The 15,128-nt window shown below is 39.1% G+C and overlaps 1 protein-coding gene across 1 annotated transcript in view; it reads left to right on the forward strand.

The window, feature by feature from the left end:
- Positions 1 to 2,076: 2,076 nt before the first annotated feature.
- The window catches only part of ADAM19 (ADAM metallopeptidase domain 19), a 126,141-nt gene continuing 113,089 nt past the window's right edge, over positions 2,077 to 15,128 (forward strand). Inside the window, exons 1-2 of the mRNA XM_044659849.1 lie at positions 2,077 to 2,165; positions 13,490 to 13,544. Coding sequence (XP_044515784.1) covers positions 2,077 to 2,165; positions 13,490 to 13,544 — 144 coding nt within the window. The remainder of the gene's footprint in view (positions 2,166 to 13,489; positions 13,545 to 15,128) is intronic.

Here is a 15,128-nt window from a genome sequence, read left to right on the forward strand (position 1 = left end):
TAACAAACACTGAATTACATGATGAAAAAAATGAAATTGATTAATTTTAATAGGAAATAACTATCTTATTCATAAGGAAGACATTTCTGAATCATACCACTAACATGCTGAAGCAAAGAAAAAGCCAGCACCTAAGTTTGAGAAAGATGAAAAACAAGGTCTTCTAGTTGTGACAACTTCAGTTTGATGTTCTAAAATGAGCTAATGATGGAAAAATAGGAAATGGATAAAGCAACCACCATTGACATATTAGTATTAAAAATGATAAAGGCTGGTATAATAATATAAATTAGTAATTTAATTAAAGCCATGTTTATAGATAAAGTTATCAGACCACGCGCTTGTAAGCATTCAAAACTGCCACCTCCATTACTGTCTCCAGTCTGCTGGCCAAGAGCCTACTGGCAAAGAGACCACTCCCTCCTAACCCAGGAGATTATAAACCCTCTCTGCATCGACATAGGCTTCCCCATGCCCAAAGACCCGGAAATGGAAACCAGTTGGACCATGTTGGATCACGGGAAATGTAGTTTTGATACATTTCCCATGTCCATAGAAATATATACACTTTTAGATGGCTTTTCCCAAATTTCACTTTTACAGACACAAATGATCACAGCTTCCTAAGTTAACTGATATAAATCAGCTGTCAAGACATACAGAACAAAAAAAGTTAGACCCTCTTACAGCCAGCAAACACTAGATAACTTTTATAAACTGAGAGAAGGCAGTGTGGTACAGTGGAAAGAATCTTTGTAAAATAAGTGGATTGACTTCTGAGGTCCCTTTTATTTCTAAGCTTGTGAGCTATAAAAATCTATAGGCAGCCAACTGAAACACTGGTTTAGAACATAAACTTGTTTGTAAAATCTTATGGAGGGCAGGAATATGAGTAGGGTTACCTCATAAACTAGGAGAGGAAAACTTATCCATGAAAAGCTCTTTTAGAGAACCAACTAAGCAAAATTGTCCCAAGGGCATTTAAGGATGAAACTGGAAGGTTGATAAAACAGACAAAATGGGGAGGTGGGAGTCTGTTAATATTTTTATAACACTCTCTTTTTATGAGAAATAAAACATTAACTTTGAACTTTATCACATGGTATGTGTTGTGCTTAGGTACTATATATACAAATACCAGATGTTCACAGAGAAGTAAATATAGAATATATTGGAAATAGGCACTAAAAACTGGGGCAATCAGGTGAAGGAGTGGCACCTAAACTGGACCCTGAACGAAGCTGGAATTCCAAGAGATAGGAGTGAGGAGAAAGAGCTTTCCATTCAACCAGGGCAGCCTGTACAAAGGTACTGAGTCAGAATTTTGTATATGGGGAATAGGAAATAGACTGGTTTGACTGGAGCATGAATTATGTGTAGAGTAATGTGTGACTATCCTGGAGAGATAGGCAGGAATGAGATTGGGAAGGATCTTAAATGTCAAACAGAGGTTATTGAATGTTATCCCAGAGGTAAGAGGGAGCTATCAGAGCTGCTTGAGGAGCTAACTATGCTTCAGGAATGTCCCTTTCTGTCTATTGTATTGAGAAAGAATTGGAGATAGGAGAGACTGGAGGCATTTATTAGGAAACCATTGTAGGTAGTTCAGGCAAAAGGTAGTGAGGTGGGGGCAGCTGGGTAGCTCAGTGGATTGAGAGCCAGGCCTAGAGATGGGAGGTCCTAGGTTCAAATCTGGCCTCAGACACTTCCCAGCTGTGTGACCCTGGGCAAGTCACTTGACCCCCATTGCCTGCCCTTTACACTCTTCTGCCTTAAAGCCAATACACAGTATTGACTCCAAGACTGAAGATAAGGGTCTTTAAAAAAAAAGGCAGTGAGCTGTGAGCTGTGAGAAAGCGGACAGATGTAAGAGGCTTTGAGGAGGCAGAATTAGTAAGACTTGTCAAACTTTTGGCTATGAGGTATGAAACTGAACAATCTAGGATGACCTCTAGGTTGCAAACCTGGATGACTGGAAGAGTGGTGGTTAGCCTTAATGGAAGTAGGGAAATCAGAAGCAGGAGTGGGCTTACTGGGAAAGATAATTAGTTCTGCTTTGGACACATTGAGTTTGAGATGCCTATAAGAAATCCAGGTGGATACATCGAGCAGATTGTTGAAGATATAGGGAATGGATTTCAGAAGAGAGCTGAATGTGTTATTTGGTAAGCAAATATATAGAGATGATACTTAGATGCAAAGATGCTAATGAGATAACCAATAAAGAGAGTATAACTATAGGGAGGAGAGAACTCAGGACAGAGCCTTGGAGTACACCCACACGAAGGGGGGTGGAACGTGAGTGATGATCCTGCAAAAGAGACTGAGGACTGAGAATTAGGATGAGAATCTAGAGTTGTGTTATAAAAAGCCAGGGAGGAGAGAGCACCCAGAAAAAAAGGGGGAGGCTTCAACGCCAAACATTTCAGGAAAGTGAAGAAGCAGTAGGACTAAAAAAAAGGCTATTGAATTTAGAAATTACAGAGAAAGTGGTTGCTGAAGAGTGCTAGAGATAGAAGCCAGATTGCATCATTGAAAGGACAGCCACCACATTTGAATTTTAACATTAGAATCCCAGATGTACTAGATGAGGAAATGAAAATAGTACTGAAGAAAGTGAAAATAGCACAAAACCAATATGATTAGATGGACTAGACCAAATATTCACAGAAGAGGCACATGGTGGAAATGTCATACCTTTGAGGGAATTGATGGCTTGATTCTCAAAGCATCTGAGAAAATGATAAAGTTTTGGAGAAAATCTTGACTTTCTTGACCTTATACTTGTATACTTAACCTTCCTGACTGCAAAACTTCTATGAGAATAACTCATATACAGTTATCCCTTTACAATGTGACCTTCAGTTTCAAAATATTGTGATTCGACATAAGAAATTAAGTGGGAATTTTTGGGGAGTTTTGTGGAAGCAGTAGACACCATGTGAAGGCCAGCAGATGACGCAGAAAAAGTTTTGAAAGTCGGAAATGCATACTTAACCCAAAATTTACAATAAGGGATTGTATCTCTCCCATTAAAGAAAAAGAAAAAAATTCAGACTTCTTCTGTGATACAAAGGGAGGAACAAAATATTTTACACTGATTTTTTTTCTAGATCCAGAGGGCACCATGCCCCTCTAACTCCTGCAATTGGAGGGACTATGGAATATGCCAAGGTCATCCATAGAATACTATAATAACTTCTGGTCTGGTCTCTTTGCCTTAAGTCTCTCTTCATTCCATTTCACACAGTTGCCAAAGCAATTTTCCTTAAGTCCTGTTTTGAGCAAATCACTCCTGCTCAAAAAACTCTACTAGTTTCCTATTATCTCTAGGATAAAATAAAAACCTATCTGTTTAGTCTTTGAAGTGCTTCATAAGTAAGCAGAGCCCAGAAAACCGTATAGGTGATGATTCTGACAATGTATTTGGAAAAGAGAATAATCTCAGAATAAAAAAAAAATTGATTGCAAAATCATACAGGACAAACTTGGCCCCAAAGAAGAGACATGAGAAGACCCTTCCCTATACTCCTTTGCAGAGGTGGAGGAGGTTGGTCATACATATGGAACATTGCATATATTAATAGATATTTTTGATATAATGATCAGTTTTGCTGATTTTTTTCTTCCCTTTTTATTCTTTAAAAAGTAAATTCATTGCTACATAAGATGGTTGGGAGGGGAAGGAGTGGGATACAGTAGAAAATTTAGATGATATAAAAACAAAACATTTCAATAAAATTTATTTTAAGAAATAAAGTGAGTCACCACCTGTCTTTCCAGATTTCTTATATACTACTCCCCACCCCACACTCTATGATCCAGACAAACTGATCTTTTTCTGTTCCTCAGATTCAGAATTCCTTCTATTCTCTGTCCCTTTGGTCACCTTCCCCTAGTCTTGGAATGCTCTGTACTACTTTTTTTATATTATAAAAAAGCATTTGATTTAGTAGGAAAAATACATCCAATGTATTGGTTCTGTTCTGGGCCTTCTTTTCTTCTCTTTTCACATTCTCTTGGTGACCTCATCAACTCCCATGTCTAGAATTATCCTCTTTACATGTATGAGCCTCCTTGAGCTCTATTTCCAAATTATCCATCACTTAATAGAAATTTATATCTAGGTATCCCATAGGCATCTTCAATACAACATGTCCAAAGCAGAGCTTATTATCTCTACCCACCTTGGCCCAATTCATCCACTCTTCCTACCTTTCCTATTCTTTGGAATAGCCTTCCAATGACTCAGGCTTTCAACTTCAGAATTATCCTTAATCTTCACTTTTGCTCATCCCCAGAACATCAAAATCTTGTCAGTTCTTCCTCAAATCTGTCTTCTTCATTTGTTCATTTGTTCACCTACCTCTGTAGTTCAGTCCCTTTTCATATCTCCCAGACTATTAAAACAGTATCCTACTTGGTTTTCTAGTCTTCATTTTCTCCCCTCTCAAATCCATGATTTGCACACCTGCCATCTTGATAGTCTTAAAGCACAGATCTGATCTTTGCTTCTCCTCTCACGAAGCTCTATCAGCTCCTTTTACCTCTCCAATTAAATGAAAGCTCCTCTATTTGATCTGGCTCCACTCTACCTAAATTATGATTACTTCCCTACATACTCTTTATGCTTTATTCCTGCCCCTCACATCTCCCCCTTTTTGTGATTCATTCAGGCTGTCTCATTACTAGAATATGTTCCCTCCTTCCCTGCTCCTTTTGAATCTTTAGTTTTTTCCAATGCTTACCTCAAACATGTCCTGAATAAGGACTTTCCTAATCCCAATAGCCTTGTGGTATTTTTCTCCTCTCCAAATTATCTTGTATGTATTATATATCTAATTTTATATGCCTGTGTGTGTATCTTTTGTCTGTCTTTTCTAGGCTGTAAGATTCTCAAAGGTAGAATTTTTTTTTAAAATTTGTCTTTCTTCCCCAGTGCCTAACTCAATACTGAGCACAGAGTAGGCACATAGCACATTTTACTTGATTGACTGGATAAACCCCACTGTGGCTCCATGAAATGGTAGCATGAGTAGCAGCCACACTCCAGCAAAATAGTCTCTGCAGATGGGCTAAGCCAAGCTGGGGATAACCAACAAGCCTCAGATATGTTGGTGAGTTAGGGGAATGGCTACCCTGAGAACAATTTGTTCTAATAGCTAAGTTGAAATAGGTGTGGCAGAATGCTTAGATAAATGACAAAGACACCAAGGTCTGGTGTGTGGTGGGCCATTGCCAGTTGTCCTGACTTTTGTTTTGCCGTGGGACTTCAATGACTCTGGAAGAGAGGGAGTGGAACTGATGACTTTGTGCAACTCTATCTCACTTAAATCCAATTCACAGGCAAGATATCACCCTTGTGGTGTGATTGGTCTTCTTTGAAAACAAAGGACTAATAACAACAAATTCCTTGTGGAGGAATTATTGGGAGGGCAAAGGTGAGTGTCACACATGATGAGGTGGCACAGATGGCTTCGGATGTACACTATTGGGCAGAGTGATCACTTCCATAAGCTAATAAAACCATTGAAGTATTTTCTAGAGATGATGCCTTGCTCTTATCATCATGATACATTTATGAAAGTGATGGTGAAAATTTCAGGCCATGTAGGAGATAAATAGAGGGAATGATATTAGGGCAGTTCTATGGAAAAGATGTTTTGGCATGAGTGAAGCCCTTTGGTAACTTTGAGTGATAATAATAACCACAATGGACATTTATGTATTGTTTTAAGGTTTGCAAAGTATTTTGCATATTTTGGAATCCTCAACAATAACTCTGCAAGGTAGATAATACAAGTTTTATTATCTCCATTTTACAGACAAGGAAACCGATTCTTCGAGAGGTTAATTAACTTACCCCCAGTGAAAACACAGGCCTTCTTGATGTGAAGTCCTATCCTCTGTACATCATACCGAATTGTTTGTAATATATCCTGGGTCACTATTTGCTTTATTTCCCTGTAGACATAGATACAGTGGCCTATTCTGTCTTTCCTGTGTTTTTTTTTTTTTCAAAAAACCTTTACTTTCTGTCTTAGTAACAACTCTTTTTTTTTTTTAAATCCTTAACTTCTGTGTATTGGCTCCTAGGTGGAAGAGTGGCAAGGGTGGGCAATGGGGGTCAAGTGACTTGCCCAGGGTCACACAGCTGGGAAGTGTCCGAGGCTGGATTTGAACCTAGGACCTCCCATCTCTAGGCCTGGCTCTCAATCCACTGAGCTACCCAGCTGCCCCCAATAACAACTCTCAAGACAGAAGACCAAGGATGAGGCAGTTGGGGTTATGTGACTTGTCCAGGATCACTGAGTCAGGAAATGTCTGAGACAGGATTTGAACCCAGGTCCTTCCAACTCCAGTCCTAGCACTCTATCTACCATGCCACCTAGCTGCCCATCCTGTTTTAAGAAATAAATTGCATTAATCCCATTTATTTTTTTCCTAGTCAGTTCCAGATATAAACCTAATCTCAACCAGATAGCCCTCCTTGTAACAAAGACAAACAGTTCATCAAAGCTAGCCCATGCAGCGACAGTGTCTGATGGTGTGGGTTACAATCTCTAATTATATTCCCCCCAGTTTCCTACTACAAAGAAAGGGGCACTTTTCTACACTTTTTTCTCTGTTTAAGATTGGTCTGTACAATTGCCCAGCATTCCATTCACTGGAAAGTTCTTTTCATTTCCATTACTCTATTCCATTACTCTCTTGTGCATTTTTTCCCCCTACCTGGTTTCAGCAGTCTATTCTGTACCTTGTGACTCAATTACCACCTTATGTATTATACAAGACAAAGGAAAGTCCATACCTTGCTTTCTTTTGTCGCATGGTGTCCTTTTGGGCCATTTCTTAACAGTGGCTCTACAATGAGCCAGCTCACTGGGTGCCATGGAGGGAAGCCACTTTTCTTTCTTGCTCTTCAGTTTAATTCAGTTATCTAGTTTTGCTTCTCTGAGGATATCTTGAACATTTGGTCTGCTAAGGGAATGTAGATTCCTTCTAATATTAGTACAAGTCAAACAAGATTAGGAAGGAATGGTAGGCTATCCAAGTTTAATTTAATGTGGCATTCTTTTAGGCACCTGCTATGTATAAGTTATGGACTGTGCTAAGAGCTAGAGGCACAAAGATGAACAATGAAATAATTTCCTACCCTTAGGGATCCTATATCCTAGGGGGAGATGATGCCTACACAATTAGAATAATTTGATGTAAAGGGAGATGGATGCAAAGGAGAGATCTGGGTAAATTATTATAGGAAAACATGAGGCAGAAAAAAAACACTTTTAGTTGAGATGGGGGTGGGGTGTCAGGAACCTTTAATGAAAGGAATGACACCAGAGCAAGCCTTGAAGGAAGAGACAGACTTAACAGGCAGAGATGAGGAAGGTACCTAGTCACTGCCCTCAAGAACCTCGAAGGCCAGTGAATACATAGTGAGATAGAGAAACTGGAAAGAGCTTTAGAAAATGTTATTACACTCACAAATGACTGCCATATAGTCATCTCTTCTATGAAGGAAGTTAAGAGTACACATTGAACATTGTAGGGAGGTCTTATTGCTCACCTGAGGATAGTGACCCACTGTGTCTTTCTGTAGTCTGATGGCTAGCAAAGTTACTAAGGATCAACAGAAAAAAAATTAGCAATAAATGCCATTTTATCTTTCTACCAAACTATAGTGTGTCCTGTAAAAATAAAAACGAAATGAGTTGATTATAAAAATTAACTATTTATTGAAAATATAAGGATAAAAGGATTTCTAATTCTAAGGGATTCTAACTCCACCCAAATAAAACTCCCTGGATCCCCAATGATCCTTCCTGATCTAACTATCCCACATTTTTACTACTTTAAATAAACTAATAGTATTATCCTTATAATTCTTAACTTCACCTCTGAGTTATAAAAATAACAAAGGCTAACTGGCTGAGTCTCAGCAAGAACCAAGTTGGGATTCTGAGCCTTAAAAGACTCAGAGTCCCAAAACAAAGACCAGATCTTTCTTTGGTCTTCTCAGATATAAACCGATTTATAAAGAGAGCAATAGGTAATCACTAGTGTTTCTACTGACTCTCTGTGTGTGACTGCCAACTGCCAGAGACCAACTGCCCCTCCCAGAGAGAGTAACTGTAGCAGAAAAAAACCATTAGACTTGAAACTGACACTGTCTCAGCTGTTTGAAACTCCAATTCTTTCTCAAGCCAGCTTCTCTACTTCTTATCTCTAAACTAAAAAAACAATACTTATTTTCTAATATCCTTATAGTCCAAATGAAGGATATTGTGTTCTACAAGGGACACTGGGTACAAAATGATAAGACTATCCTCATAGTCTTATGCTATAAATAAGATCTTATTAAATCTTGTTCAATATGAGCTGAAAAAAGGACTTTTAAACAAAAAGAAAGTCTTGGGAGATATGTTCTTTGAGGTCAAGGATTGAAACATTTATACCTTGTACATCATTTGCAATACTTAGAGCACATATCCTCAGCATGTAATAATAATAGCTAACATTTATATGGCACTTACAGTATGCCAGGCACTGTGTTAAGGGCTTCAAAATTATTTTTTCATTTGATACCCACAATAACCCTGGGATGTAGATTCTATTATTATCTCCATTTTCTAGATGGGGAAACTGAGGCAAACAGAGGCTAAGGGATTTACCCAAGGTCACATAGCTAGTTAATAGCTGAGGTAAGATTTGAACTTAGGTCCTCCTGACTCTAGGACTAGTGCTCTGACCACTGCACTATCTAAGTGTTATTAAATGAACAAGCCAACAACTTTGCAGAGAGAGTCTGTTCCTGCTCTAGATCCTATTAAAAGCATCAATATTGAAAGAGTTACTGTCTCTGCCCAATTTAGAGTAGGGGGCAGTATAAGGACTGAACCACTGCAGCCACATGAAAAAGATTAATAGAGCCTTAGTGTTTTGTTTGATATATTTCTGGTGTATCAGGAATGTCATAGTTGAATTTAAGTTAAAGAAAATTTTCCTAAGTTAAAGAAAATTGGTTTTTATATGACCTACTTTTCTTTGGTAATTATCCATTCTACTCCTCCATAAGTGAGGATATTCCTTTGAACTGCTCATAACATCTCTTAGTAGGATAATGCTATTGACCAGGGCAGGTTACTACACCCTTTGTGGCCACGTATCCATCCTGAAGTCCAATCCTATTTTGTTGGTCCCTGAGACACTCTTTAAGTGTCTTTAGAAAGCTGGTACTGTATGAATGGCATAGAGTTTGCCTGGGAGAGACCCACAGAGTAACCAGCAGAGGCACAGGAGCTGTGAGGTGACAGCTGAGGAAGAATAGGGGCAACTTTAACCTGTAAAGTCATCTTCACTCGGGGGGGGGTTAAGCAACTGACTTAGCAGCTTTCTTGTTCTGTAAATGTGAAATTCTCCTCCTTTTGATTAGGTAACAGAGAAGCTTAAGCAATGTTCTCTATTGTCATTTCTCAAGAGTTGAGGGTCAGAACATTCAGATCTCAGGGGACCTCTGTTTTGGGGCTCTTAGGGAAGTGGAATTGGGGGGAAATGGGATGGGGGCGGGTAGGAAAAAGAGTGCTCCAGCTGCACAGTTGGAAATGAGACCCAAGCTAAGAGGAGCAAGATGCTTTGCTTGATTTCAAATTGGCAGAAATCTCCCAAGGCTTCAAGAAACCTTGACATATCACTCTGTCCTGATTCAGCAAGATAATCCTAAAAACATCATAGAGGGGCAGCTGGGTAGCTCAGTGGAGTGAGAGTCAGGCCTAGAGACAGGAGGTCCTAGGTTCAAACCCGGCCTCAGCCACTTCCCAGCTGTGTGACCCTGGGCAAGTCACTTGACCCCCATTGCCCACCCTTACCAATCTTCCACCTATGAGACAATACACCGAAGTACAAGGGTTTAAAAAAACAAACAAACATCATAGACCCATTTTGTTTTGCAGACTTACAGAGAGTTGATGGTTCTATAATCCTCTTAAATGAGTATCTATCTTCCCTTTGCCCCCTTCCCAGTCTATGTGATGTTTAATATCATGTGTAGCCTTCTGGGCAGACTGTGAGAATCCTGAAGGGCTGATCTGAAATCTTTGTTTTGGCAAGGGTTTGCCATTGTGTCCTTTGTATAGTATGTATGTAATATTTGTTGAATTTGAGATGACTTGTTTTAGTGTCTAACAATACTCATGGTTAGGAAGTCTTGCCCTTTATCCAACTTGGGTCTTTATCCAACTTTTATCCAACTATAACTGAAACATGGTTCCTTTTAGGTAGAGGGGGATAACAAGACGATATTGCTCAGATTTTTGAGGACATTAGCAAATTGTCCTTTGCTAATAATGAAAACAAAATCATCTTCCATTATATGCTTTGCAGTCTACTCTACATTTGATCTTTGCTGCAGAAAAAGTGCTTTGATTCATAGTCATAAATATCAGCCCTGGAAGGATGCTTAGAGATTACTCAATCCAAACCATTCATTTAACAAAGGAGAAAACTGGGGTTAAAAGAGGAAAAGTGACTTTCTTTGCTATTTTGAGGGTTCCCCCAAGGACAGGGGGTCATGTATTATTCAAATCTTTTACTTTTTTTTTTTTTTTTTTTTTTATAAAACCCTTACCTTCCGTCTTGGAGTCAATACTGTGTATTGGCTCCAAGGCAGAAGAGTGGTAAGGGCTAGGCAATGGGTGTTAAGTGACTTGCCCAGGGTCACACAGCTGGGAAGTGTTTGAGGCCAGATTTGAACCCAGGACCTCCCATCTCTAGGCCTGGCTCTCAATCCACTGAGCTACCCAACTGCCCCTATTCAAATCTTTTAAAGCGGTAGCTTGGATATAACATTGTACTTGGAGTCAAGAATACCTGAGTTCAAATCCCATGTCAGTTGTGTGACCCTGAGCAAGCTATTTAATTTCTCTAGGTTGAGAAGGCAAGAAAGAAGGGTAGCAAATATAGAAGTCTGAAGTAAATAGTTTAAAGTATAAAAAAGTAAAGGGAATAAAGATATGGAATAGTAGCTTGAGGAAATATCACAGTCAGAGGAAGTTTGTATGAATAGGAAATTTATAAGTACTAGAGAAGGAACCAATAGAAAGGAAGATATTGAAGATAAGAGACAGAAGTAATGATAAAAAGAAGGGACAAGCCTCTTGGAGGGGATGGAGATTATTGAATCAGGGCTATAAGTAAAGATATTCAAAGAAAAGGACCAGTTTTTCTTCTTGATTACAAGTGACTTGCCCAGAGTCACACAACTAGGAAGTATCTGAGGCCAGATTTGAATCCAGTACATCCCATATCTAGGTCTGGCTCTCAATCCACTGAGCTACTAGGTGCCTCCTAACTGCATTTATTTTTGATGGCATTGCTAGACTGGAAGATCAGAGGAATGTGCCTGTAGATATAGTTTATCTAGCTTTCAGCAATGCAACTTGAAATGTTGGACTAAGGTCATGAGGATGAGCCAGAGAAGGGAATTATAGTATCATAGATTTAGGACTGGAAAGGATCTCAGTCTCTTAAAGGACAAGATTAAAAAAATGGAGTAGATAATAGTACAATTAAAAGGATTCAGAATTGACTGAGCAGCTAGAACCAAAGAATGGTCATGAATGGTTTTAGTTTTTAAAGACCATGAAAGATCTTTAGTGGGGCATCCTAAGAATTGCTCTTTTAGAGAGTTTTTATCAGTGTCTTGGATTAGGGGATAGATGGCATGTTTAAAGAATGTCAGATGATCCAAGACTGGGAAGAAAGGCTAATACATAGGGTGATAGAATCCAGATCCAGCAAGATATTGACAGGCTAAGATGATGGACTAAGTCTAATGAGATTAAATTTAATTAGGATAAACTTGCAGTTGGGTTATAAAAATCAACTTCACGAATATAAGATGGAAGAGGATTAGCTAGGTAGCATTTTGAAAATAATATGAGGGTTTTAATGGATTGCAAAGTCAGAATAATGGAAACACAGGATTTAGGGGCTGACAGATCCCAGAGCTATCTAAACCAACCCATACAATTTGAGTCAACAATGTGACATGGCAGTCAAAACAACAAACTTAACTTGGGCATCATTGAAGAGCAGCAGAGTGTCTAAAATGAAGGACATGATAGACCCAATCTATCCTAGCCGTAAGATCACATCTGAAAGGACACCAAAAAAAAATGTATGATGAAAAACCTCAAAGTCATGTCATATGAAGATCATTGGAAGAATGTGAGAAGGTTTGCCTGGAGTAAAGAAGACTTGGGCTGCTTCTACCCTAGAGAACGATGGAAGAGAAAAAAAAGTGTATATATATATATATATATATATATATATATATATATATACACACACACACAGATATATAGTAGCTCTTTTCAAGCTTATGAATCATTTTCTTTGTGGATTAGACTTGTTCTGTTTGGTCTCAAAAGGCAATCAGGAACAATGGGAGAGTCAGGTTGGTTGATATATGGGAAGGAGCACTGAATATGGGGTTCAGTGACATGGGTACAAATTTCAGCTCTGTTGGTTACTATATATATATATATGTATATATAAATGTATACACACATACACATACATATATAAAAATTTGTGTATCTATAAATAACTTTAGGAGAGCTGTCTACCATTTTTGTGCCTCCACTCCCACATCACTCATAAGGAGATTGGACTAGATGATGTCCTGTAGCTGGTCCTTTCTGGCTCAGAATCTTTGATCATATGATTCTAAACTCTAGAGTAACAGCTAGATGTCAGGAAAAACTTTCTAACAATTAGAAGTATCCTAAAATGAAATGGACTGCCATAGAAAATGGTGAATTTCTCCTTAGCAGAGTATTTTGAGCAAGCATGAGCACTTGTTAAGGACACTATAGAAAGGGTTCTTCTTCATGCAAAAGTTGGATTAGATGGCCTTTGGGGCCCCTTCCAGTTCTGAGATTTTTATAATTCTCATAAAATACAAAGTAGAATGGGATAAAATCCATGGGAAAGCATGCAAAGTGCTGTGAGAAATCTGAGAAGGGAGAGATCCTTTCATATGGGGCAGAGGAAACAAAGAGATTTCATGGAGATTATGGTACCTCTGAGTTTTGCCTTGAGGAACAGGAGGGACTTCATCAAATGAATATGGGGTAATGGTAGTGGTGAGTGTGTTGGTGGGGGTCCATTCCAAACATGGGCTATGGCATGAATCAAAGTATGGAGAGAGGGGAGGGCAGGGTGAGGATAAAGTGATCCAGAGAATACCCAAAGGGTAGTAGGATTGTTGAGGGGGCTTTGAAGTGAACCCTTGGGGGGTTGGGAAGGGTACCTTTTACAAGGATGCAAGACTTAGCTTAAAAATAAAAATTTATTAATTTAGAAGGTAATGTTGAATCTGGCCAGTAGGACAGCATAGGATGAAAACTGCCTCCTGTGGGGACAGCATCAATGGAAAGCTGTCTCCCTGATGACATTAATTCTGGGGTCTTTATACTCGTTACAGCAGTGAAGATGTGACCCTGTTCCATGGTGAAGACATGACACTAGAGTGGTATGCAGTGAGGGGTAGGGTGGTTGGTCATCTCACCAGGGTCTGCCTGAAGACATAGGGGGTGACCTTCATAGTTCAGGGGATATGACAGATAGATGTCTTAGATACAATTTGATGGTATCAAGGCATCGCCTGAAGGTGTATTTCTCTGTCCATCTAAAGGACTATTCAAGGAGGATAATCCTCTCAGGGTCTTACAGGAGTTATCAGATGTTTTGGGTTAGGAGTCACCAGGATGTAAGGGAGCAAAGGAATTTCCCTGTTTACAATTTGCCTGAAACACTTCTATAATCTTGGGGGTACACTAGCTTTATTAGGCTGTGGGGACACTCAAGGTTTTTGGGTAACAGAATGACCTCATCATAGCGATCATTAGGGTGATTACTCAGGGAGTTGTATGGATTGGAGAGGGCATGTACTAAAGGCAACAAGGCCAGAAAAGAAGTCGTCCTCTTTAACTAGGTAGGAAGAGATGATTGCCTGAATTAGGGCAGTTGCAGAGGGGGCAGATGAATGAACAGTCAGACTTGCTATGCTGGGCTGAGAGAGTGGCATCAAAACACATAATGGAGGGAGGCTTAATCATTAATTATCCTAATTATTGCCTCATGTAAAATGTGGCTTAATCTTTATACAAAATTTATGTTTTACATTTGTCTGATTAACTGAATAATATATATGGAGCTCTAGATATGTAATTTATTTAGAGTAATATATGGTATGATTCTCCTCACCCCTTATTTGTTCCTTGTCATCATATTTGAGGAACACCTTCATCTACTTCCTCTGAACTTGGCACAATGGAAAGAGCAGTGGGCTTCAAGTCAGAACTGGGTACTTGAATCATTTCACTAGATTGCTAGCTCCAGACTATAGAGATTAACTTTTTAATTTTCCCTAGGCCTGTTCTTTCTTTCTTGCAACCTATACTTGCATACCTTGCTGTAGTATTCTTTCTGGTGCATACATTTACTTATGCCCCTCATCTGTTTACCTCTTAGCAAGTAGAGTCTGAACTCCTTTAACTGTCATTCAAGGTCCTCCACAACATGATGCCATCAACTTTTCCCCCTCTCCTATCTGTTATTTCTCCTCTTATGGCTGCTAAGCTTCAGCTAAATTTGACAGCTCTCTGTCCCTGCCAAGAACCTCGGCTTGCTCATATCTGTGGTCCTTCCTCACATTGTTCCCTGTGCCTGGAATGCTTTCCCTCTTTTTCCTTATCTGTTAAATTCTTGCCTACCTTTTTTTAAGCCCATACCTTCTGTCTTAGAATCAATACTAAATATGGGTTCTAAGACAGAAGAGTGATAAGGGCTAGGCAATTGGGGTTAAGTGTTGCCCAGGATCACATAGCTAGGAACTGCTTGATGTCATATTTGAACCCAGGACCTCCCATCTCTAGGCTTAGCTCTCTATCCCTTGAGCCACCCAGCTGCTCCTGCCTAGCTTTTCATATTATTATATTTTTTATATTTATGTATTTTATTTTTTATTGATTAATTAAGAAAAATTTTCCATGGTTACAAGATTCATGTTCTTTCCCTCCCTTCCTCCCACCCCCCTACTGTAGCCAACATGCAATTCCACT

The sequence above is a fragment of the Gracilinanus agilis genome, chromosome 2 (genome assembly GCF_016433145.1).
Source record: "Gracilinanus agilis isolate LMUSP501 chromosome 2, AgileGrace, whole genome shotgun sequence".
In the NCBI taxonomy this organism is placed as follows: Eukaryota; Metazoa; Chordata; class Mammalia; order Didelphimorphia; family Didelphidae; genus Gracilinanus; species Gracilinanus agilis.